Below are 26,151 nucleotides of genomic sequence, written 5' to 3'. Positions count from 1 at the left end.
CTGCCCTTTGGGCAGGGGGCTAGACTCGATGATCTCCTGAGGTCCCTTCCAGCCCTGATGTCTATGAAATCTATGGATATTGGTATGAGTGTCCTTTTACAACAAAAAAAGATAGCAGTGAATTCATATGCTCAGTAAAGAAGCCATACCCTCATCTGTTGCTATGAAAGTGCTGTACTTGGTTGCCCTTCTTAGGAAACAGCTTATTTAGTCTCATTTGGAGAAGTCAGCATTTTTTAAACACTGTCAGGGCAATTGAAGACAGGGGCTCGTCCTAGAGCAGTTTCCAGAGTTGAGTCAATCCAAAAAAGTTCCAGAAGCAGCTAAATACATGAGAGCAGAACAGGTGTTGCATTAATGCTCCTACTATGTGTCCATACTTTGAAGAGCTGGACCCGATTTTGGCTCATTTCCCACAAAGCACCCAAAACAACATGGCCATGGCCAACATGAAAACCAGTAACTTCCCCAAAAACCCACTGGAAAGTCACTTGACCCCCACAAGTGCTATAAAGTCCAAGTAAGAGGAGGATTTTATCAGGGCAGCCAAGAATCGCTTGACCTTGTATCTTATGTCAGACCCTCACACAGGTAGACAAACCTACTGCATTGCTGAGTAGGAGATTTCTAGAAGCTATCGGCCTGGAAATGCTGCCAAAGGAAGCTGTGTCCATAACTATTATGTATTGCATTATTGTACAACTGTTTAGGGGATTTTGAACTACTTTTCTGAGTAAAGGCCATATGTCACCATTTTGTACAGAGCTAACAGCTTCTCTCTGCTTGTTCAGCATCTATTCCCATTCCATCTCATGTGCTTAACAACTTACATGCCAAGGATTTCAAGTGTTACTTTCCAATGAATCAGATTCAGTGCCTCTGTACCTCTATTCCCAAACTGATTCCAGGTTACTCTCCCTTAATCATCCATTATTCTCCTACTGCTCCCATCCCAACTCAAGATATAGCTCCCACAAGTGTTGAGGAAGTGTGTCTATTACTACAGAAAATACATAAAGGAAAAGAAATACACTAGAAAAGGCATGTCATCTCCTAACCTCATTAATGCTCAGTACTTACGGAAAGTTAAGATTTCATGTAGTAAATTCCACTACAGAAACGTTTTAGAGCATAAGCAGAAGAGTGACCAGGTTTACACAGGAGAGGCAAGTCATAAAAAACCCCCAGCATACTGTTGCCTCTTGTGCAGGCAGCATCCATCTGCCTCAGACAAATCTACTCCTGACTTCAGCACCAGGATCAAAGCCCCTACATCAGGGTTGGGCAAGATACAGCTCACAGGCTAAATCCAGCCTGCCAAGGGATTTTGTCCTGCCTGCAGCAGGTCCTTTGGATCCACCCAGCTCAGGCACAGGGGGACAGCCCAGGCTGTGGCATGCGTAGTCAGTCCTGTTGCCCTTGAGCACACGGCAGGGCATGGGCAACTCAGCAGCTGGACTCTGCTTCCTGGCAGCCTCCACTACTGTGGTTCCTTCCAGCTGGCCCTCCTGCCAGACCTGGCCCTGCTGCCCTGGGCACCCTGGCCTGTCCACCCTGCACCCACCCCCAAGGGGTGCCAGAGGCAGTGGGCAGTTGGGTTCTCCATGGACACCAGGTGGTACCCCCCTCCACACACACACACAGGCATGGCACGCTTGGCTGGGTGGATGCGATGGAGCCGGGAGCAAGTGGGGAGAAGCATCCAGGAGTGGGATGGGCAGCCAGTGGCTGGGGCCTGGATCTCAGGGCAGTGACAGTGCAGGGCTGCAGCCTGGGGCAGAGCCGCAGCAGGGACGTGCAGGGAGCAGATCACAGTTCTGCCCCTGGCCTCAGCCCGGCACTGTTACTGCCTTGCAACCTTGGCCCTGCCTGCCACTCTGCCTGCCTACAGCTCCATCCCATTCACCCAGCTGAGTGCACCCTGCCTGCAGGGGTCCTGAGCAGTCTCCATGGAGATCCTGCCTGCCCACTGCCTCTGGCGCCCCTGGCAGTGGGTACGGACCAGACAGACCTGGGTTGGATAGTATCTTATTTCTCCCCTCCCTCCCAGACCCACAACAGCTCATCCAAATTCCTGTAGTGGCCCTCCAACCAAAATAATTGCCCACTCCTGCTCTACATTGTGCCATGTGGAGTACACACCCAGTTGTGATGAGGTTGATAGGAGTGAACCCATTGCTCAGGATCGAAAGAGCTAACATATGAAGTGCAGCCATGAACAAGGAGAGCCTGTTAAGCCATCTGTATCTTACTGATTTCCCAAATGCTTTTCCAGTCTTACAACTGCAGACAATATGGAGTACATAGACTCCCACAAATCCTCTGTGAAATGAGTAGCAACTTGCTAGATAGATAATGAGTTTTCACACTACAAATTAGCATAGATACACTAAAGAAAGTTAGGGTTTAATTTCCAAACAATATGTGGATACAAAACTTCCAAGGACAACCCAACTGCTGCAAGAAGTAATGAGAGTAATTTACAGCACAGCATGTGGGGAGGAAGAAACATCAGATCCAACAGCCAGTAGGTGAATAGAAACAGAGTGTGAGAGTTGCTTATAGAAGGTACTTGAGCAAGTTTTAGGCACACAATGCCAGAATGGGGAGAAAGAGAATCTGCCTGTCAGCCTTTACCTCTGTGTCTGAGATGATAGAAGTGAGAGGACAAATCCCACCCATGACTCTCTTCTGTATATGAGGAAAGTGCAAAGAAGGAAAATCTTATGCAAGTGAGCATAAACCCACATATAATAATAAGGATATAAGGAAAGCAAATGACCCATAGCTCTGAGCTGTTCCATTGTGTAGTGGATGAGACAGCAAACACATTACAAGGAGATTATCTCCTCCTATTTTTTTTCCCCATGATGAAGTCTTACAGCTACCACAGGGAAAGTAAAGCATGGAAGTGAAGGTGTTCACTGGAGGATATCTACCTTAAGAAGCTGAACATACACTAAAAAAACCTGAAAAGGTTCCACAGTACATGGCACTATTCCCAGAGACACTATTGAGTGACCCTCTTTAATTGGGGATAATCCTCCCAAGGAATCACCAGCTGGAGAATCATTAGATTCTTTAAGTGTCCCTATTCCTCTCCCTCCCATCCTGCCAATCCTTCCTAAAACAGTACTTCTGTGAGGTCAGTAAGTAGTGAGTTTATAATGCTCATTAAAAAAACCTGTTTTTTCCCTTGGGTTTTTTTTGACCCCCAGATATCCAGGGGTTCAAACAACCTGTGCAAATAAAAACTGAAGCAGCACACACGGGCAGCGCTCCCTTGCAGTGTGCAGAACATTTGAATGTGTGGTATATGGCGCTGCAGATATGTTTGCAGCACCACATACTCATCTGAACACGGTCGTTTTGTTTGTTAATTTTTTTATAGCTGTTTGCCTTTTTTTGCGCAGCACAGCATATTGTCAACCTAGCTAGACAAATAACCTAATGGGATTCCAATTTTTTTTTCATCAAATGAAAGAAGGAAAAAACAACAAAAGCTACCATTGATAAAGGTTTTGTAATACAAATTATACTGGTAAAGTACTATGAGTAACAAGATTTTTAAAAAAGCATGATTCCAAAATAGGCATCAGCATACAAAACTAAACTCTTTAAAAAATCCTTTTTATTGATTCATTACCATACAAAATTTATTCAAATTACATCCATTTGAAGTGGTAAGATCACAGCTAGAGAACAGGTCACCCTTTAATAAATCTATTTACAAAACCCACCATAAAAGCTTTTTTTTTTTTTACATTATTTTACAGGTTTTTTAAACTAGCATACAATGCAAAGCTAAATTAGTTTAGTATTTTGCCCGCACACATTGGGACAAGTGTTTAATTTGTACAAAATGGTATAACAAAGACAGACAATATCCATTAGTCTTCATTTTATCTTCCCCCACAAAAGTGCCCCTTGTCTCACACAAAATCTTCATGCTCACAAAACTTTTACTTTCCTCTTCCACAAGACTTAAACTTTAAATACTACAATTTTATTTACAGACCCACATCATTTAAAAAAACTCTTAAAAAATTACAAACCAGCTAGAAAATATTCTGGCAGTGTTTACAAATTAATTCCTATTGTACAAAACTCCTAGACAACTAAAGTGTGAGTAGAGAACATACATCAACTTAAATATAACTGCAGAATGATCTATGCACACATTTGTACACATAAACACACACTTAACACTGTTTAACAGTTCTTAATGTGTTGCCCTTTATACACTGTTATATTCTAAGGCTCACTCAGTCATACAGTTTTAAGTACTGTAAGTTTTTGCCATTTCGTATGTGAGCTTCTATAGCAGCAACTCAATGGTACCAGAAAACCTGCATACATAATATTCAAACTACAATATAAAATAGTACTAAATTTACTATATATGTCAGATAAACACAACAATAATGCAAACAGAAGATTATATGGGGCATCATCCAAACCAACACACATTAATTTAGCCCATAAAGTGGCAACATTTTACACAAAAATGGAAATTATTTAAGACTCATTAGAATTCTTTTCACTTTCAAAAGAAAAAAAAATAAATATTGTTGCTATACTATTCTACCAAAGAGTTTCAAAAATAAAACAATTCAGTTGATGTGGTACTTACACTTATGTAGTTTTTACTTTGGAAAAAACATCAGTCCCATGTTGCTGGCAAGGAGAATTATAAAAGCTAGAAGCAGAGGAAGCTAACCCACTGAGATAAATATGGTATTACTGAACAAACAAAGCTTGGCATAAGTTGTTTTCCATAAAGGGAAAAACCCACAGTGCATCTCTAGTAGGCACTTAACACAAAGCCCCACTTAGTACCAGAAAAATTTATGTACCAGTTCTAGTGCACACTGGGGGCAGTAAAACTGAACTGTGCATCTTCGTTTTATTTTTTTAATAAGTAAAACACTTTCTCTCACACACGCACTCAAACACACGCACATAAGCTTTTTAAAAAATATGTGGTTACTATGAGAAGTGGCAGAACATTATACTTTGCCCATATTTGAAATATACACTACATTTAAAGTGTATTTTTATTAAAAGCTTTTTAAGGACCTTAGTATCTGACCTCATATTGAAACACATACGTTGCTCTCAAAACGCTCATTTTGAGCAATTTAAACATTCCTGCAGAGTTGAAGATACCCATTTCACACACTTGCATTACTTTATATTTACGTTTACTGCAGGTACAATCCAGGTTGCGAGACTCAAAAGACATGCATTCTCCACAGAAGGCACGGCCTGAAGTACTATTAAAAAATTGCTATTTATGACTAAACCAGTTCATTGAGCCCTCCTCCACAAGCCCACTTGACACTGTAATCAGAAACTGAGTAAGTGGGGGAGAAGTCATTTATGCTACCTGCCTGCACACTGTGCCACTTGCTGACTCACGAGGTGCTGGAGCCTAGGGTCACACAGGTCTTTGCTGCAAGAGCCTGCAGTTGGTTGTACTAACCTAGGATGTATTTCATTAGACCGTCAGCATTGCTCAGAAGTCTGGTTTACTCCTCTGTAATGCTATCCTTGGGGGGCTAGGGAACAACTCTGAGTGACAGCAGGTGTTCTGGTGCCATTTTTAAAGAAAAATGCTTTATATAGAAATTAACATAATCAACTGTATATAAACTCATCCACCAATGAGGGAAGCTTTTCAAAATCATAAGCATCAAAGAGATCACTGATGCCTTCTTCTTCCCCAAGGCTCAGCAGATAATCTTCCTGAAGCAGAGGAGGCAGCAAGTTCACAAATGGCCCTTCAAAGTTTGAGGGAATTTGGTCCTCTGTCTGCTGCAGAAGGTTGGTTGGAGAAGCCAGTGGAGAGAGGTTCGTCATATTCACTGAGTTGTCACCTTGTCCTGAGTTACCAGAAGCCAAATCTATTAGATAAGAAAGTTAAAGATAGTGATAATCTCATCTCTTATATAACAATTAAATACCAAAGCAAAGGTTTTTCACCAAGTTACTTAAATGCATAGCAAAGAAGTGGTCTTCTTTCTCTGCTCACTTATATCCACCTGATTGTAGATTATAAATAGCATGTTGGAAAAAATACCTTTAGGTTTAGTGAATAGGGAGAGAGGGACGGGGGGTAATGACAGCAACATAAGCTTTCTTACGAATTTACTGTATCCTTGCCATAGAAAGCAGCATCTGTCAGCAATTACTTATAAAGAAATGAAATTAAATGAAAGACACAGATTCTTCAGTGGAAACCAGTAGGCAAACCTATTATGAAAGTCTTAACACATAAACTGGCTTTGGGACTATGTCCAAGTAAAGTATATTCAAGGCTTTCTAAATAAATATAAAGCATCTTGAATGTCTGACTGGTTAACTGCAGGTGACAAATGGGTAAATGTAGCATTCTGCTTCTGACTTTGAGAAAACATTTGTTTGCTGCCCACTGTTCTCTTTCAGAAAGTCATAGTGAAGTAGATACATTTTATTAAACAGATCAGCTATAAATATATAGCTTCATAAAATCCGCAAAGAGAAGATCTGATGTCATAAGTCAGGAGTGTCAAATTCATCTGGCCCTGTAGCTGGGACTAGGTCTGACCTCCTATGCAGTGCTGGATCTTGGAGCCAGTATGTGCTACACACAGCACATGGGAGCAGGGCCAGGTCGTAGGGTTGTTCCAGCAGCCCATGAGCCAGATTATACAGCTGCATGGGCTGAATGCAGACTGTGGCCACAGGTCTGACACCCCTGTTGTACGTACAGGCAAAGAGGGGAAAAAGATATTTTTTAATACGCATCAGAAAGATATTGAAGAAAACTTGTACCTTAGCTTTCCAGTTCCTTGGCGAAAAAGGCACCCAAAAATACAATTGCACAGATGACTCCAGCCACATTTTCAAAGCACACTGAAGACTTACATATCACGTGGAGTATCTTACCTTTGGAAATGTTTTTTGAGATATTTCCATTGTGGTCCTGACTGTACATTTTCATTGGACTGAGGGCATCATTTTCCTCGGGACACAGATAAACCTCAATAGGTCCTTGGGTACTAGATAAATGTATCAATGCACTCTGCTAACAGAAGAGATGTCAACTTGTAGGAAAGTTTGATAAAAACAAGCAATGGAATAGTAATACATCTGCCCAGGGGTGACAAAATACCAGGCAGAGATGGATGTTTTGGCTGCCGCTGTTTGAATTTGCTCTGATGCAACAAACAAGAAGAATTATTTTTACATTCCACCTTATTTTTTAAATATATGAGGCTTGGTTGATACAACTCAGAAATGGGAAGACATCATATAATCAACCTTCTTCCCACTTCTTTGCAACACAAACCTAAGAAGTCCATCAATTTGTTATGTTATAGGCAGGTACACATAAAAGGGGACCAGACTCATTAACACTTTTTCAGAACAGCTGTGATGACATTACACTGTAGAATTTATATACTTTTTCATATTTCTGCTTTAAAAATGAAGTAGCAAAAAGGGTTTTCCAGGTTAAAAAGCTGGAATGCCTTAGTATGTTGATCTAGTTTACATGAAAAATTAATATAATTAACTGCATATGGAAAAAATCACTGACAACATTCAGTAAGGGACATTTTTCTAAACCATAAACATAAAATAGATCATGTGGCTTTTTCTTCCCCAAAATGCTTGGTTTATGAGCCCCTCTGCCTCCTAAGAAAGCAAATGCCATGCTCTTACAGCAGACCAATTCTGGAGAAGCTCCTTGCAGGATTGAAATTCCCTCCTTGTCTTGAAAAGTTAACATTTTCTCTTTTTAGTACACAAGTTGAGGGAGAAAAATATTGTTTGTGAAAATGTATCTGGATGGATACAAATATAGTCTGTTGCTCTTATTACTGTGATAGAAAAAATAATATTAACTCTCCAATAAAAAAAACACTTTGCTTCAGGCTCACAGAAATCATCAAGGATGCATTATATTATTAGTGGATTTAAGGCACCAGTAGCACAGACACCTTTGCTCTTCTCAAAGTTATTTATTGTGCTTAGACAAATGGTTCCTCGTATCCGGACATTTTTTTACCATAGTAAGTGTACAAAAGGCTAGCTCTTAACCTATTAGGCATCTAGATACAATTCTACTCCAACCTGCTAGGAAGTTAATGCAAAAAGTTCCTGCATCCTCACTGCGTTTTCCAATTTAGGCTTAAAGCCAATATGAAGGTGCATTTCAAAAACAGATCCATTAATGGCTTTTCAGAGACGTAAGCATCATAGGACAGGATTGCACCTAGACACATGTACCTAGCTACTAGGCAGAATAGGAGCTGGCCCATATTGCTGTGTAGTTCAAGACAAAAACAATTTATCAAGAAAACAGGAGGCTATAGAAACTGAAGCTAAGAATAGATTGGGGGGGTTAAGGAACAATGTTGAAAAAAACAAGCAAACTAAAAGAAGGACTGTGCTATCTGGCAAGAGCAATATCAAGGGTAACTGAGGTATACAACATATGACTAATGTGTAGGAGGGGGAGAAGTGAGTGCAGACTGAAGCTGAAGCAGGTCAAGTATGAAAAAATGAAAAAGTATCCTATGAACCTCAGTTTATCTGTTTGATATTGTCTTGTCATACTGCTAAAAATGAAATCAAAGGCTATTGGGAGAAAACAAACAGGAAACAAGATAATGAGGGTGACAATGTAGGGGGACAATATGGAGAGCTGTTAATCAGAGAATGGCCTTAACTGTCTCAAACAGGCTAGCAAGGTTTATGCTTCTCAAACTGAGACTAGGATCAAAACTGAAGGATCTTAGGTTGAAGAACGTGATGGGGTTTAAGTGACTAGCTGCCATTGGAGAGAAATCTTTAAGGGAAAACCCAAGCACTATCTGTCCTCCCAACTCACAAATAGGGACATCTTGGCTCAGAGGAACTTACCAATGCTGCTGAAGTTCAGGTATGAGTACCTAAACCTTTATTGTTTTACTCACTGCCTCTAACTGCTGTGTACTGTTGGGTAAATGATAAAACAACACATTGTTCTGAAAACACTAGTTGAGTCTGGAGGTCTGGGGAACAAAAGGGTTTCTACAGAGAAAGGCAACAAAGACAATTAGTGGTATGGAGGGGCTTCCATATAAGGACAGACTAAAGAAGCTAGGCCTAATCAGTTTAGAGAAGAGATGTGTGAGAGAGGCCATGATAAGGCTTTATAAAAATACTAAATGGCAACAAGAAAGTAAATAGGGATTTATTATTTACTGTCTTATAATACAAGAACTATGAAACATGAAACTAGTAGGTAGTAAGTTTAAAACTAACAATAGGAAATCTTTTCACATTGCATGTAATTAAAGTGTGGAACTCACTACCACCAGATGCTGTGAAAGCTGACAGTTTGGGCATATTCTTGCAGGAAAGGGGCATCAGTAGCTATTGAGAATGGGAATCAGGAATATAGCCTCTGAATCAAAACTTCCTAAACCTTAAATGCTGCAAATGAACTGGGTTCATACCCAGTTTACTCTCCCTTTCAGCATCCATTCTCTACCACCATGTGACACAGGATACTGGGCAAGATGGACCCATTGCCTGGCCCAGCAAATGGCAGTTCTTATGTTCTGTGCTCCACACACTTGGGCCATCAAGTTAACTTGCTTGGGAAAGAGTGGGGCTGCCAACCAGATGTCTAGATCCAGAAGGGTTGAACTCGGGAGGGACAGATAAAGGAAGTAGACCATTTACCTGAGTGGACAGTGTGAAATGCAGGTCAGTCTGCATCTGTGACATCAGGTAAATTAAATGGGAAAATCCTGACTCATATTAGACAATCAATTTGGAGTTTTGAATTATTTGAGATAATGGGAAAAAAATAAAACTGAGGAAGGAAGAAGGATAACCAGACATCATACTCTGGTAATCTGACAGCCAGTAGCCCGTGTGGAAAAGGCAAGGGTGATAGAAGATGGCCAGTGAATGGACAGAGCAGATTAAAACAAGCAGAGTGGATTTCTAAAGGAAGATCTATTTGTGATGGGCAGAGCGGAAGGGAAATTCCTCCCAGGTCAAAATCACAGCAACAGCAAATCTATTATAGTGGAATGATGGGTCACAATAACGTAAAGTCAGATTTTGGTAAAGTTAAGGGATAACAGGGAAACGGTGATAGGGGATGAAGGTGGCAATGATGAAAGAGTTTATATAAGATTAAACAAGTTTTGCAGGAAGCAGGACCGGTAAACTTCAAAATGCTACAGGTTTACAGTGAGGAATTACATGCAATTATGGAGAGGATTTTTCTTTACAAAAAAATTGAAAAAGATAATGAATTGTTTTGGAGGGGCAAGAATCAAAAAGCACAATTGTCATACTCCAGGAAAGGAGTAGGAGAAATATAAAGATTAGTTTCTGCTATGTAATTGGCAGTTTGATTATGTAGTTGCCTTCAAGTTTAAAAAAAAAAAAGCCCTCCCCCTCCAGTCTTCAAGAAGGATGAATAAAGGACTATATATATCAATAATGACCCAACTCGATGCTACAGAAAGTCACAAACACATCCAGCTATAGATAAAAACCTAGTATGCAATAAGAAAAATCACTCTGCTCTTACCTCCACTGGGTCAGGCACTTCAAGTCTTGTTTCTGGAGGAGCTTTCACAACTATAACAGTTTGGTCTTTAAGGCCACTAATTTTTCTAATATCTTGATATGTAACATAAGCTAACGTAATCAGTGTTAAGAAATATTTTCCAACCAAACCAGTATATTCAAAATGAAGGTTTCTGCAGAAACTGATTTGATAAATGTTGTTCCTTCATACTGTCAAATTTGAAAGTTAATTTCAGTCAAATGCAAATGATGCCATTTTGAGCAAAAAAAAACAACAAACAAACCAAAAAAAGGAAACAAAAAAGGTATTTTCTGTCCCATCTTAAGTACAGCTGTCTCTAGTCAACCTGGTGTGTGTGTAAAAGTACATATATTTTAAAAACCACTCAACCCATTATTACTCAACATCTGGCAGAGAATTTCAACATATGTGCAAACAGGTTACATAGAACTATGAACTGGAAAAAATTATGGTAATTTTCAAATATATATAATATGCATGCACAAAACACACCTTTTAAAAACAACTACAGCTGTCATTTCATTACAATTTAGATATTTAGTTATTCAGTAATTATTTTTTAGGAAATCCTTTGTCTTTTTTTTCCCTGCCTATGTGACTTCTAATCTCTAGTTTTTATACCCTGAATTGATTAAAAACAGTAAATTGTAATGAAGTGGTCAGTGCATATAATCTGTGGACTCCTGGGCATAAAAAACGAGCAACAGTTATCCAACTACCTTCTTGAGAGAGAGAAAGGAAAGTAATGTAAATAACGTGGTTTTTTTTTAATTTACTATACTATAACAGAGCCTGGGGTCTCTCTGTTCCTTTAAAAGAAGCAGCCCAGGCAGGGAGCTCTGCAGGCTAGGCAGGGTATAGCAGCTACAGGCTGCTGGGGCAACAGGCAAATGAGACAATTAGCAGGCACCTACAGCCAGCCCAGGCCGTCTTCTGACTGGAAAGGGGCAGAGCCCTGGGAGCACATAAGCCTGGGGGGGTTGGGCTGGCAAGCTAATCTAACCCTGCTAGCTGTGGGGTTAGAAGCTCCTGCCCAGGCAAGGCGCCCAGGAACATGAGTCTGATTGCTTTGCTGCCTGCAGGAACACTGAGGCTTAGGGAGCCAGACACAGGCTCAAGGCTTGAGCAGTAATTGAGCCCAGAGTGGGCAGAGTGCAAGGCAGCAGCCACACAGTGGCCAGGGGCCCAGTGCCAAAGAGAGGTGCAAACATACAGGGGCCCGGCAAATGGGGGCCAGGAGCCCAGTGACCAGCAAGGCCCAGGGTGTGGTATAGTGGAAGATTTAGAGCCACGCGTGTAGTCCTTAAGGCTTTGGGTGCCCTGCAGGGTACAGTTAACCTGAGCAGCCCAGTGAGGGGCCCGAGGACCAGTGAGGTTTAGTAGGATGCTGGGGACCCTAGCAGTGGAACTAGGGCCATGCAAAGGTCCATGGGCAGTGTCCCTGTTTATCATTATGCCATCAAGGCAGGACAGGTGAGAAGGGAAGGTGGCCTAGGGGCAGAGTGGGGCATGCATGGTCACAGAGCCACCAGGGGGCATCACGACCACACTTGGACTGGTTACTCAGAGACCATTCACTATGGTCAGCATTCACATTGTACCACATAGTGGGATCTGTCTTCAAACTGTGTAACTTGGATATCAGTTTGTCTGTCTATTCAGAATAGACAGTGTAAGTGTGATGTTGTAGCCATGATGGTCCAGAAATTATGTCATAAGCAAGGATTTATAAGTGATATATTTTATTGGACCAACTATGTAGTTGGGATAAAGTTAGACAAGCTTTCAAATGTAAGACATTTTCTCTCATGTCTGACTAGATACTTCCTAAACCTCAGGATTATATCCAAGGAAAAATGGCTTGCATTCAAAAGCTTGTCTAAACTTTATCCCAACTACATGGTTAGTCCAAGACAAGAGATCATTTCTATTCAGAACAGGAAACATCCATGGTCAACACACAAGTACTTCAGGGTCTTTATTTTTGTTATTTGCTAACACATTTCTCAGGGTTGCAAAAGTGAAGAATTATTTCACCCAGATATCTTAAACCTAGCTTGAACTGAACTTCTCTGGAAGCAAAATGACAGATAAAAGCTCATTTACCTCTCTACAGAAATTTGTCACAAAGGCAGAGAGTAAAAACAGGATATTTTACCACACCTTCAACTCTTATGAAATACAAACTTTCATTTCGACCTAGGAGAACTTCTACCATCTTTTCTCCTATGCCTGAAGAAGGGTGCTTGTAATTGAAAGCTTGCAAATAAAGAAATTTTTTTTGCAAACATCTAGTTGGTCTAATAAAAGATATTACCTCTACCATGAGGTCCGATTCCTTTTGCCTCTAGACCAATATGGCTACAACCTTGATACCTAAGAGTCAATCATAGCGGTCTTATTTCATATGGTATGAGCTTAAACCAGCAAATCTATTCCAAATCACGTGGTAGCAACTTTTTCTCATAAAAGGTTTGGGTTGAAATTGAACCCATCTCCTAAAAAGCAATGCATTATGCAGCATATTCACAAGTCTTCTCAGACATCCAAATCTTCCCAATGTTTTGAAGGTCTGAAAATTCTCTTTATTACTTGCAACTCCCTTTACAGCTTGAGCAGTTGAAGGAAAACTGCAATTTCCACAAAAGCAAGTCATGGAAATCATATTCCAACTCACTTAAAAAAAAAAAATTATTTAATTCTACTAGTAAAAGACAATAGGTTTCTCTCACAGGCTGGACATGAACAGCAACCTAGCACCCCACCAAAGAAACAGCTGTTTAAAAGCAAAAACAATCTGTCCTCCCGGATTAAAAGAGCTACTAAAACAAGCTTCTCAGTTACTTAAGCAGACAATATGCTACCCTTTATCAGTCTTCAGCAGGACAAGCAAAAAACTTTATTGAGACCTGACAGTCAGGGTCAGACCTCTGTTTAGTGTTGCACTTTCACATCAGTCTATATTTTTCTGAGTCATGAATATTGGTCAGCGCTAACTGTTGGTGGCTTGGAGTCCCTCTTGTGCCTGTCTTTGGCCCTCTGGGCCAAGATGTCTTTATCTGTGCTCAGGAATACAGATGCAAAAAACTCATTTAGGAGCTCAGCTTTATCCCTCCTATCTGTTACCAGTTGCCCTAGCCTGTCCTGTAGGGGTCCTATGTCACCATGTGCTGTCTTTTTGCTCCCTATGTACCTAAAGAAGGACTCTTTAATTTTTGTTGCCAGCCTGAGTTCCATTTCTGCTTTGGCCTTCCTGACTTCCTGCAAATACGAGCCAAGCAGGTATATTCTTCCTTGGTGGCTACCACAGTCTGTATGCCTCCTTTTTCCCCTTGGCTCTGCTGGATTTTCCTGTTCAGCCAAGAGGGTTTCTTGGCTCTTTTGCTTCCCTTTATGTGCACTAGTATGGTCCCCTTTTGTGCCTGAAGGATCATTCCCTTGAGGAATGCCCACCCTCCTTAGACTCCCATCTCACCAAAGCTCTTGACCTTCAGTGCCTCACTTAGTAAACTCCTGAGCTATTTGAAGTTAGCCTTTCTGAAGTCTAGCACTTCGGCCCTACTAGTGATCTTTCCCACCTTTCGTCGGATAGCGAATTCTAACAACTGGTGGTCGCTATCCCCTAGGTTAACCTGCATCTGCAAATCACCCACCAGGTCATCCCTTGTAAGAAGCACCAAGTCCAGTAAGGCATTTCCCCTAGTGGGACCATATACCTTCTGCGTTAGGTGAAGGTCCTGTATGCTGGCTAGGAACCTTCGTGAACAGGCAGATCTAGCTGATTGCTCCTCCCAACACGTCAGGGTAGTTTAGGTCACCCATGACAACCATGTCCCTTGAGTGTACTGCCTCCGAGAGCTGTCTCAAGAATGCCAGGTCTAACTCATCCTCCTGGTGTGGTGCTCTGTAATATACCCCCACTACCAAGTGCCTTTCACTCTGACCCCCTTGCATTCTGACCCACAGTGCTTCAACTTGCCCCCCCTTCTGATCCCATCTTGAATAATGAAGACATGTATTGCTTTTTAAGATAGAGCAATGTCCCCCCGCCCCTTTTTCCCCACTGGGTCTCATCTGTACAGCCTACAGCCCTCAATGCCTACTGCCCAATCATGGGTAGGGTCCCACCAGGTTTCTGTTAACCCAACCAGGTCGAAGTCTTTGTTTGCAAGCAGAAGTGTGAGTTCCTCCTGCTTTTCCCCTATGCTCCTAACATTAGTACAGAGACACCTAAGCCCCTATTTTCAAGAAGGGGAGAAAGGATGATCTGGGTCACTATAGGTCAGTTAGCCTCACCTCTATCCTTGGGAAAAGCTTTGAAAAAATTATTAAGGATCGCATTTGTGGGAGTCCAGAAGGAAAAATAATGCTGAAGGGCAACCAGCATGGCTTCGTAGCAGGTAGATCCTGCTTGACTAACCTTGTTTCTTTTTATGACCAGGTCAAATTGCTTAGATGCAGGAGTTGAGGTAGATGTTATCTACTTGGATTTTAAAAAGGCCTTTCATACAGTGTTGCATCCCATTCTTACAAATAAATTAAGTGGTTGTGACATAGATTACTACATGGTCAGGTGAGTGAATTGGGTTATGGGATGCACTCAGAGGGTGGTGGTGGAGGCGTCATTTTCGACCTGGAAAATGTGGGATCTGGAGTTCCCCAAGGTTTGCTGCTTGGACCAGTGCTGTTCAGTATCTTCATCAGTGACTTGGATGAGGGTGTGGAAAGCATTCTGTCCACATTCATGGATAACACCAAATAATGGGGCAAAGTAAACACACTGGAGGACAGGGAGCTGATTCAGGCAGATTTGAACAGATTGGGAAAGTGGGCAGATCAGAGTAGGATGCAGTTTAACAAAGATAAGTGCAAAGTGTTGCATCTAGGGAGAAAAAATCACCAGCACACCTACAGTCTGAGAGGTGACTTTCTAAGCAGCACAGCAGCAGAAAGGGATCTCTGAGTCATAGTCGACTCCAAAATGAACATGAGTCATCAGTGTAACAAAGTGATAAGTAAGGCCAACTATGCGCTCTTTCATGCATGAGAAAGTGCACTGCGAACAGGTCTAAGAAGGTGATATTTCCCCTCTATGCAGCATTGGTAAGACCACAACTGGAGTACTCATATGGTTAAGGGCCTGCAGGTAAGATCCTATGAGGAGATATTGAGGGACCCGAATCTCTTCAACCTCAGCAAAAGAAGGCTGAGAGGGGATCTTGTGGCCATCTACAAATTCATCATGGCGGGGAGCAGCAAAGAACAGGTGACAATGTTTACCAGGGCACCCCTTGGGGTTACTAGGAACAACGGCCATAAACTGATGGAAAGCAGATTTAGATTAGACATTAGGAAAAAATTCTTTACCATCAGGGTTGCCAAAATCTGCAATGAGCTTCCAAGGGAGGTGGTCCTCTCCCCTACCATGGAGGTCTTTAAGAGGAGACTAGACAAGCACCTAGCTGGGGTCACCTAACCCCAGCACTCTTTCCTGTCCAGGGCTGGGGGTCTGACTCAATGATCTACTAAGGTCCCTTCTGACCCTAAAAATCTATAGGTCCATGAATTCATGGAGGAGCTTAGGTTGGAATTTAGGCACATAATTCCATGACTGAGATCCTCAAAACTCCTTCCCAATCTCCCGATGCATGGAGAAGGGCATTTGTGCCCAAAAGCTTGCAAAGAACTATTTTTTTCCAACTATTTAGTTGGTCTAGTAAAAGACATCACATCTACCCAAAGAACCTTGCCTTGCCAATCTTTGGACACCTTAGATTTGCTGGCACACATATATTTTGTCAGTAATTTCCCTGGAGGCCTCAAGTTCTGTTTCTGCATGAGTCCAGAAACTGGCACACCATCCTGGCAGGGCTGAGCACCTTAGTGCCTCATACAAGCAAATGTCCAGTAGGGCTGTGCAAACTGGCAAATATTCGCTTTAGATTCAAATTTGGCCGATTCACAGGGACAGTGATTCGATTTGGCGATTCAAATCACTTTCCTGATTTGATTCAGCCAATTCTGACCCAAAGATTCGGCCATAGACTAAACAGGCAGCAGTCCTCACCACGCTGGACACAGTTGCCTCCAGCTGGCAAGTCTGTTGTGGTGGGTGGAAGGGGGAGGGAAGGGCTCCCACCACTGCCCATGCCACTGGTCCAGGAGGGTATGGGAGCAGGCATGTGACCCCGGATCTATGCAGAGCAGGCTGGGCCGGGCTGAGCTGTACTTCGGACGGGTGGCGGAAGGTGCTGGGAGCGGAGGCGATGCCCTCCCACCGCTTGCCCAGACTCCCTGCGCCTCGCGGACAAGCTGGGCAAGCAGCAGCAGGGCATGGCAGTGGGCATGTGCACTTGAATTGAGGAGGGGCCAGCGGCAGGCCCTATGGGGAATTTTAGGGTGGCTGCAGGCCCCCCATAGGCCCCACCCCACTGCCCTCTGAGGGACGGGCAGAACCAGGGCTGCACTCTGGGTGGCTAGCCCCAGCCACAGCCTGAAGCACAGCCCTGGCTCCACCCACCCTGAGAAGTGCAGCCCCAGGGGCGGGAGGCTGGAGTTAGCTTCCTGGAGTGCACCCTGGCCCAGCCTGCCCTACACAGATCCGGGGGCATACGCCTGCTCCCGTGCCTTCCTGAACCAGTGGCGCGCAGTGGTGGGAGCCCCCCTCCCTTAGTCCTGCACCCCCCCTCACCCCAGCTGGGCAGTTTGTTCCAGCCCCAACCCCAACCCCAATCCCTCCCTCACTGTGGGAGCATTGATCTGTCCCCCCACGCCCCTTCTCTCCCCACTCCGCCCACAACAGACTTACCAGCTGGAGACAGCCGTGTCCACCATGGTGAGGACTGCTGCCTGTTTAGTCTATTACTGAATCTCCAAATTGGTGCCAAATCTTTTCCAAATCGATTCAGAGGCTTCTGATTCTATTCAGATCTTTTAATTGGTCTCCGATTCGATTCGGAGATTTGGCCGCCAAATCTCCTCCAAATCGAATTGGCCACCGAAGCTTTGCACAGCCCTAGTGTCCAGGAATTCTTGGCAAATTATTCCTTCACTGACATCCTCCAGGGGGCACAGTCTGGTAGGTGTTCTCAGAGCACGCTTCCATGAATGTGTACTGCAAGAGACACAGCAGCCAAAGCCACATTCTTTCAAAAGCAGTGCTGACAGTTACGTCCCTCTTCTGTCCGCTAGCTTAGTGGCTACAGCATCCACCCAGGATGAAAGAGATCCTATTTCCATGTCCTCATCAGGGGGTACAAACCAACATCTCCTACCTCCCTGGCAACTGCACCATCTACCAGAGTAGACTAAAATGAGGCTGGGGTGGGGCACTGCTGCCTCCTAATGAAACTATTCCAGTTTGCAGAAAAAAAATTCCAGATTCATTGGACCAGAAAGAGAAAGCAAGATGTGGCAGTCCAGAGTTAATGGCACTCAGCTGAACAGACAGGAGTCCTGGGTCCTGAACCCTACTTCCTAAATGTAAAATATGGAACCAGATCAGCAGTAAGATAACATATATAAGAATTCCACACCAGCCCAACTGGAAGTCCGGTGGCCAGGGCACTTGCCAGTGAAGGGGGAGGTATGGGTATCAGCCCCTTCAAGGTTGAAGACAGAGACCAGATCTTTCGGGAGAGTACTGTAACTGCAAGGATACTGCATAAAGGAGGACACCACTACTAGTCTAATAAACACAAAACCAGTTAACAAGGCCAGATGCAAAATCAAAACCAACTAACCCCTGGTCTTTTGAAAGGACTGAGTTAGGCACTTAAATCCAGGAGAAGGTTTGGGGCTGTGAACTCCAACCTTTCCATCCACAAGAAACAAGAACAATGGGACAAGCTGCTCAGCCATGTGTAGCATTTCACCATTGCAAGTTTTCCAGAAGGGGCTGGACAGTCATTTATCCAAGATGGTTTGGGAATAGCACATCCTGCAAATGTGCAAGAGGTTGGGTCAGATGACCTCCAAGATCTCTGCCAGCTTTATGATTCTCCATCATGGGCACTTCCCTGCAACTGAGAGTTCAGCACTTAAAACCACATGAAAGGTGGGACTAAAGACATAATCCTCCCTTCTATGTTTCCTACTGGCCACCATTGGCAGCTTCCTATTTAGCAGCCTGGTTGCTGAGACTCCCATTCAGAGGCACTTAACTATCCCCAGGCCTTAAGTGTATAACTCAGAACTGTGGAGTCCAGTGCAGGAAATGTAGCCTAAAGATTAGGTGTTGCAACATTCGGGACTAAATCCCTTTATGGTTCTAAGCTCTCATTTACAGCAGTGGTGCTACTTTAGATCATGGAATAATTACCAACCCTCAATTTACAGATCAAATGCCTTTTCCAATTATGGGTCTTTCTGTACAGAGTGCCTGGTTACCAAGTCAAGATTTACAGAGTTAACCACAATGATACGAAACACCACCATTATTTGCTTTCCTTAGAACAGGAAATAAATCCAGCTCTCTCATGTACTGTTGCCGTAAAGTTTAAAGTATAGACTTATTTTAAGTACACCATATGCAATTAAGATCCTTTACATATGTATGAAAATGGTAGAAAACATAAGAAGTGGTTAATTTACAGGTAACAGCTGTACAAATACAAGGAATTCATATAAATTTTCCCCGACTCACTATTGCTATTAAAGTTAAGAATGTATTTTAAAATATATCTATCCTAGATATTTATGGGTCATGTATTAGTATGGGCAGGGAACAACGCAGTAAGTTTCAAACTGAAGTTCCAACCTTGCCTTCCTAGTGTTCAATCCCTTATAGCGTTTGAAAAGTATAAACATATTTTCTTTTGTATTTGTGCATATATTAAGCAATGAACGCACGCAAGCACCAGAATTTGAAAACATACATAAAGTCTGCTTATTTTTGCAAAAAAAATGGGTTTGGCTTTGGGTTCTGAATAGTCCAGCAAGAGCAGTGTTTTAAAGGACATGCTTTTACTTAGTGAAACATTTTGGCTTCACTGCACACATATTAAACAGCTGAATTCTTGGCCCTACTTTATGTGAACATGGATATTTCAGGACCTCTTCATATGCCAACATTTCTTATACTTCAGAAATGCTAAATGTATAAATTTATAATGACTGAAAGTGACTTTGTGTATACATCTGCACTAAGCCACAGTAAATTCTTTTGGCATGAACTTGTGATGCTTTGTGTCACTCTTTTCTGCTTTAAAGTGTCCTCCCAGCCTGTCTGGAGGGGACAAGGAAGAATGGCCTTCTCTAGAAATTGTGAGAATAAAGGATATCTCTGATTCTCTGAATCCTCTGTTAGCAGCTTGAGGTCCAGGGTGCAGCTTTGGATTAATTCATCCAGTTTCTTCTCTTCCTGATTGAGTTCAGTCACCTCCTTTGACAGGCCTTGACATTGTGCCAGCATGCCCCCATCATCAGACAGACTGCAGCCCCTACAAATCAAAGAATACAGACTCCTCATAAACATTCAAAGAACTTGATGCTATACTATGGGAGGGAAGGTGCCTGAGGGAAAGGTAGGACTTGGAATGATACACCATGATTAGTACAGCCTCCACCCCTAAAACTGCTTAAGGCCTGCCAATATAAACCAGGCTTTCCAGAGAAGATATTGCTTTAAAATTAAAATATATTCTGAAACACAACAAAGGCAATATTCAATAATTATAGCTTATCAACACACAGTGAATGAGTCATGAACATGGAACAATGTTAGCATTTCTGTATACTTACAAAATTCTACTCTGTATTCCACAAAAACAGCCAGGAAGAAAACTTTTACACACACAGAGCCATAATAAAACAACATTCAGAATGAATTCTGGTTTCTATCTACAGTGGCATACCTGAATTTCCTTACTGGAGGCATATCAGATATTAAAAAGCAATCAATTAACATAAAAAGGCTTTTCTCCTGGTAGAAGGCCTCTTGGATGATTGCTGGGAGCTGGAGGACAAGGGCAAGACCCAAGACAGGAGAAGCACTGATGCTTTATGACAGTGCAATCATCCAGGAGGAATGGAAAAGGATGGTGAATACTCACATCCACTGAATGTTGTTTTTGGATTTTTTCTTAATGAGATGGATGCCTTCCAATACATTGGTGATATCATAAATCCTCCTTTTTTGCACCTTGAGGACCTCTGCTGCTCTGTTCAAATCCAAGACCCCATCTGGAGACTGGCTCAGCAGCTGAATGAATTTCTTTGTAAGAAGACCAAGTGATGTATCATACCGAGTCTTTTCTGAAGGAGATTTTGGAGCTTGATAAAAAATAAATAAATAAAAAGGAAAAAAGAGAAGAGTTTATCAAATCAATTCTCTCATCTTGGTTCCAAAGGTGGCCTCCGAAGCAATAATATGTTTTCCAGAGATTTCTTGCATGTTTTAGCAAAGAACACTCTTAAACTTTTACTGCCACTGGACATCTAGTTGGATTTTAAGATGTACTTCTCCAAATATCAAGATACATGGACAAATAAATTAAAAATCCTCAAATTAGCCCAATGGATAAATACACAGTGAATGTTTCCAAGTCTATGCTAAATATTGTTATCTGATTTTTCAATAGGGTTTTTATATCTGATTATCTTGGCAGCAACACTGTTTATCCTCCTGCAGCTCTCTCCTTTGTCAAGCTGCCAGTCAGTTTTCTTCATGGTTTGAGTTTCCCTGTTGTAAGATAATAATTAATGGGTTTAATGTACAGTTGGTGCCTTTCAGTGGGCACATCAAATGAGAGTTTCTGAGTCCCAGAGACTGAACTGAATCAGATGAGATTCTTCTTAAACTTGTAAGAGTTCTCTTTAACCTAATGGTTCTTAAGCTTTTGAGTCCATCAAGGCGTGCCTTGAGTCTAATGGCAGCCCTTAGAAAATCCCAGCTCTTAGCTTTCATTTGATTTTTGACTACAGAAAAATAATAAAGTAATTCTGCTGAAAATAATTCAGAAGGATCACAACAGGTCTGAATATTTTTTTACACTATGGATTTCTATCTGAAATTGCTGGGTTTCATCTTGTGAATGATGGTTGCATACCCAACACTGCTAACATTGCATAGAACCCCATGACACCCATGAAAGGATCTCAAGGCACCGCAGTTGAAGACAGAGCCCTGCATGCTGGGGCAGGAGCTGCCCAACTGAAACTGCCCGCCTACTTACCAGGCGTGGCATGGTACAACGTGGCAGAGGTAGGAGCAGGAGCTACCACTGGAGGCAGGGGGCTCAGAGCAGCACCCAGCCAGCTGCAGCCACACTAGGAACAGCCCTGCCAGAAGCTGCTCCTGCTCATACCCCTGTCCCTGCCATGCTGTGCAGGCAGTTTCAGTTGGGTGGCTTCTGCCCCAGCACGTGAGGCTCTAGCTTTAGCTCCCAGCCACCTTCCTGGAAACTGGACCCCGCATGCTGGGGCAGGAGCTGCTTGGCTGCAGCTGCCTGCCCATTGGGAACAGTGTGGCATGGCACTGCAGGGGCAAGATAAGGAGCAAGAGCTGCCACTGGAGGTGGGGGGAACAGAACAGCACCCAGCCAAGCTGGGCTGTACAGACTATCAGCAGTGCGGCATGGGCTACCGCAGTGTGAGTGGGCAGGGCTTGGCCCCATACAGAGTGCTGTAGGAGCAACACGGACCACACTGCCTGGGCGAGCTCTACTGTATGCCCCTGGCCCCTCTCCTCTCACCCACAACAGGCTCCTGGGACCTAGCATCCAGGCATCCCCCCTCCCACACACATACGCACATGCCCCCCACCCCACAAACCCCCAAACTCCAACCCCAGAGAGCAGGGGCATGTAGGGAGCAGGCCCCGGGCCAGAGCTATCACCGCTCTGCGACCCAGCCCTGTGATCCCAGCCTCACCCACCACTCCTGTTCCTGAACACTGTTCCCCACCCACAGCCCCACAGGAAGTTTTGGGAGTGGAGGGAAGCTGCTGACTTGACCCAAAATAGCTCATCAAAACTCCCCATGCTCTAAAGCTATATTCAGCTACCCATTTACAGAAGGAGACTATTTGGCCTTAAATCCTTTGGCAGATTTCCATAGGAAATCTCTCTACTAGAATATGCTAGAAATTTAATCTGAATCAAAGGTCTGTGAATTTACAGCAGATTTAGAGTTCATCAAACCCCTGAGTGAACACTAAATTGAAGTGGCCTTAATTTGATTTTCCTTCAGCCAAATTGGTTAAATGAGTTTCAAGTAATACACTTTAAATTCACAACATTAGTTCATTCAGATTAATGTTTCTGAGCATCTTTTAGGAAAAGGGCAGCAAGTTATAAAGTACAAAATCTCTTTAGGCATCTCAAAGAAGCTGTTGAAAAGTCTATGCCATAGAGCCTAACAAAAAGTTCTCTTACTTTTTGGACTATCTGGACTTCTTGTTGCAGCTCTTCCTTTCCCTTTTGGGGTTTTTAATCCTTCAGCAAGATATTGGTGACCACCCTCTCCTAGCTCCAGCCTTCGCTTTGCCTGTTAAAAAGAAAAAACCTTTTACTGATACAGTATAATAAAAGTATACTACACTTTAATTAAGCAGAGAACAATAGAGGTGTGGGGGAGAAGACAGTCATGTACTGTGTACAACAACCTGTTTCTGTCTAGATTATATATCCATTATCCATACCTAGATTTGGGCACTGCCTGGTACCTAAACATGTTTAAGTTATTTCATTCAAGGGATATACTGAGGGCTACATTTGGATAAGCATTTAGATCTACCGATTTTAAGAAATCACTTAGAGACATCTTTAAGACTGTCTTTAAGCCAGGTACGACTGTCTTGAAGTATAATATACTACCAAAACCCACAAAACCCACATTCCCCCCCACACTGCTGTTTTGCAAGTCCTAGTTAGAGCGCATGGTACAAAATTAAGGGTGACCTCTGACATGAACATACTGACGTGTAAAACTACATTTCGTACTGAAACATTCTTTAGGGTTTTCTGTATTAACAGAAGCCTAGCCAAATATTTGTGCAAGTTAGATTTTACTTGTACCACTTGATTTGGTAGCTGTGAACAATTCAACAAATTCTAATATTATAAAAGCCTTCGTCTGTCTGTCTGTCTATCCATAATGCTTTATTCGCACTGTGCTTGGTTGTCTCAGCAGCCAGAGTGCTCCAACACAGTGGAACACTGCCATGACAGTGGGAACTGAGGGGCTGTAGTGGGGGGCCGAAGTAGGGCCCCCCAAACAACAGCCGGTAGGGACGGGGAGGAGGCAGGGAAGATGGGAAGAAAGAAGGGAGGGAGGGGAATGGGAAGGGAAAGGCGAGCAGGGGGGTCACCCGTGGCAGCCAGCCACCATGCTGTGCCATACCACAGCCCTCCGCTGCCATCGGCCCCAGTCACCACCCAACGCTGTATGCAAGTGCCTGGGAGGCAGGGGATCTGGGGGGCGCACAGACTTGTACCCGAAGCAATGGGAGGGCAACTGGACCCAAAATGACGGGGAACAGGGGGGGAACTAGCCCAGCCCAAAGCAGCAGGTGGGGAAGGGAGGGAAGCTGGACCCCGACCCGAGGTCGGGGGGAGATGGGGGGGAGGGACAATGCAGGCATTTTTCCCCACCCCACGTCATGTTTGACAGGCAATTTGCTAGCACAAATATAACAGACATCAGCAATGCAACAAAGGACACAGCCGAAAAAAATGTCCAAGCATAGGAAGAAAAACGTTTTTTGGCCACATCAGATTTTTCTTTTTTTAAATCTTCAGCAAGAGAACAACCATTCAGTTTAGCCCATTAAGTTAATTATCACACACAAAATTAATTCTGAAGGTATCTATACAAACCCAGGCTGGAAAACCTGAAGCAGAGATAGCATCAGGAAAAAATAGGTGTCCAAAGACAGTGTATTCACCACTAAAGAAAAAACTGAATATAATCCTTCAAAAAAAAAGAATATCTCTGAAGCTTCAACACATGGAGTCAGTACAGTAGACAGCAATATAAAAGGGACTAACAAACTACATAACACATCATCTCCAGTACAAGTCCTGTTCCAAGAAAGGCCTATTAATTTTGGAAACAATTCACTGCTATGAGATACCAGTCAAATTACTAAAACTGATCTAGTGAATGCCTGATTTGTTATCTCAGCAATGAAAGAGGGTTACCTATGATGACACTTGCATGAGAAAAGAAGCTTTGTTTCCAACAAAATTAGCTTGTGCAATTATTTGTGAAAAATTCTGCTAAAAAATTCTACACAGATTTAAAAAGGCAGAGTTTGCATTTTAAACTTGCATCCAAGAGCTACATCACACAGTTTTTCACCATATTCAGATATGACAATACATTCCCACTGATAACCTTTAAACAGGGAGGTTCCTACACACTGGTTTTTAATGTGCACATTTCTGTTTCGATTTGTCAGTTACAGAGCCCTAAATACATTCATCATGCATGTACTTATTTTTGGTAGCTACCATATTTATGTTGGATTCCTTATTTGGACTCCTTTCACAACTGAGCAGCAAAGTCTAGTCATTCCACCTCACGTTCACTGGTTGCTCTTATATTTGAGGGCTAATTCATGGGTGACGATAACCAGTGAGCTATTGCACACTACATAATGCACATTTCACTCACAAGCAGAGATAAAATTATGCTGCTGCAGGCAGGCTGATTGAAATAATCATATTTTAAGGTATGACCTCTGTTCATCCCACAAGACCATTAATTCTACAATCCATGTCTACTGTTAAGAGAAATATTTAGCTAATATGCTTTATCCTGCATGACTGGACTAATTTAATAAAGATATGCTGCAAGAATAACATCTCAGACACAATTTACATTTTTGTTTTTTCACTGTAGAACCCAGGGAAAGTTGGAGGAAAGAAAAACAAATCAGGATTTGGGAACACTAAGCTGAAGATACAGCATTAAGAGAGGACAAAATGTGCTGAATAATGGAATGATATTTAAAGCTACTAGGTAATACTAATGGATATGTCAATGTGTGTGGAATGAGTTCGCTAATGCATGCCCACAGACACCTCTCTCCCCACATTTCTTCAAGTATTTCATAACAAAAAAGCTAAAGACTTGCAGTGGCCTTACCAATCAGGCCCATGACAGAAGCATAACCAAGGCAATCTCACCTATATAGGAATGTTTCGTCTGCAACAAATAAATTAAAAGATTTCACTCCTCCTTCTGCATACAGATGCTTAGCACTTCTGTGAACTCTGAATAACCATGGTTGGTAGTTGGGAATATAAACAGCTTTCTTCAGCTGCTGACAAAAGTACAGCATGTTTGTGTGTTTTCAGGCACTGTTTAAAAGAGCATGGTCTTCTCAGTTTCATTATGACTAGTCGTGACACCGTATATACAGACAAAGCAGGATTATTAACCTCTGGCAAGATACCATTTGGCAGAGACAATGCTTTAAGATGGTTATTTTAGAGGACACAAAGATACAGAACACAACTTTAGAACATTCTTTGTAGGTGTAAAAGTGCTTGATAAAGTTATTAAGAAGCAGTTTTGGTTGGGGAAAGGTGTTCCCCCCCCCC

At 42.6% G+C, this 26,151-nt stretch overlaps 1 protein-coding gene across 1 annotated transcript in view; it reads right to left on the bottom strand.

The window, feature by feature from the left end:
• Window positions 1-3,609: 3,609 nt before the first annotated feature.
• The window catches only part of E2F3 (E2F transcription factor 3), a 28,862-nt gene continuing 6,320 nt past the window's right edge, over window positions 3,610-26,151 (bottom strand). The window contains exons 2-7 of the mRNA XM_019539780.1: window positions 22,978-23,089; window positions 20,656-20,875; window positions 19,885-20,043; window positions 10,583-10,697; window positions 6,931-7,069; window positions 3,610-5,906 (exon numbers count right to left, since the gene is read on the bottom strand). Of these exons, the coding sequence (XP_019395325.1) occupies window positions 5,641-5,906; window positions 6,931-7,069; window positions 10,583-10,697; window positions 19,885-20,043; window positions 20,656-20,875; window positions 22,978-23,089 (1,011 nt within the window). The 3' untranslated portion in view covers window positions 3,610-5,640. The remainder of the gene's footprint in view (window positions 5,907-6,930; window positions 7,070-10,582; window positions 10,698-19,884; window positions 20,044-20,655; window positions 20,876-22,977; window positions 23,090-26,151) is intronic.

Source organism: Crocodylus porosus, unplaced genomic scaffold, assembly GCF_001723895.1.
Source record: "Crocodylus porosus isolate Cpor-Errol unplaced genomic scaffold, CroPor_comp1, whole genome shotgun sequence".
Classification (NCBI taxonomy): domain Eukaryota; kingdom Metazoa; phylum Chordata; order Crocodylia; family Crocodylidae; genus Crocodylus; species Crocodylus porosus.
The sequence above is the reverse complement of the archived record's forward strand: the minus strand, read 5'-3'. Positions and strand labels throughout refer to the sequence as shown.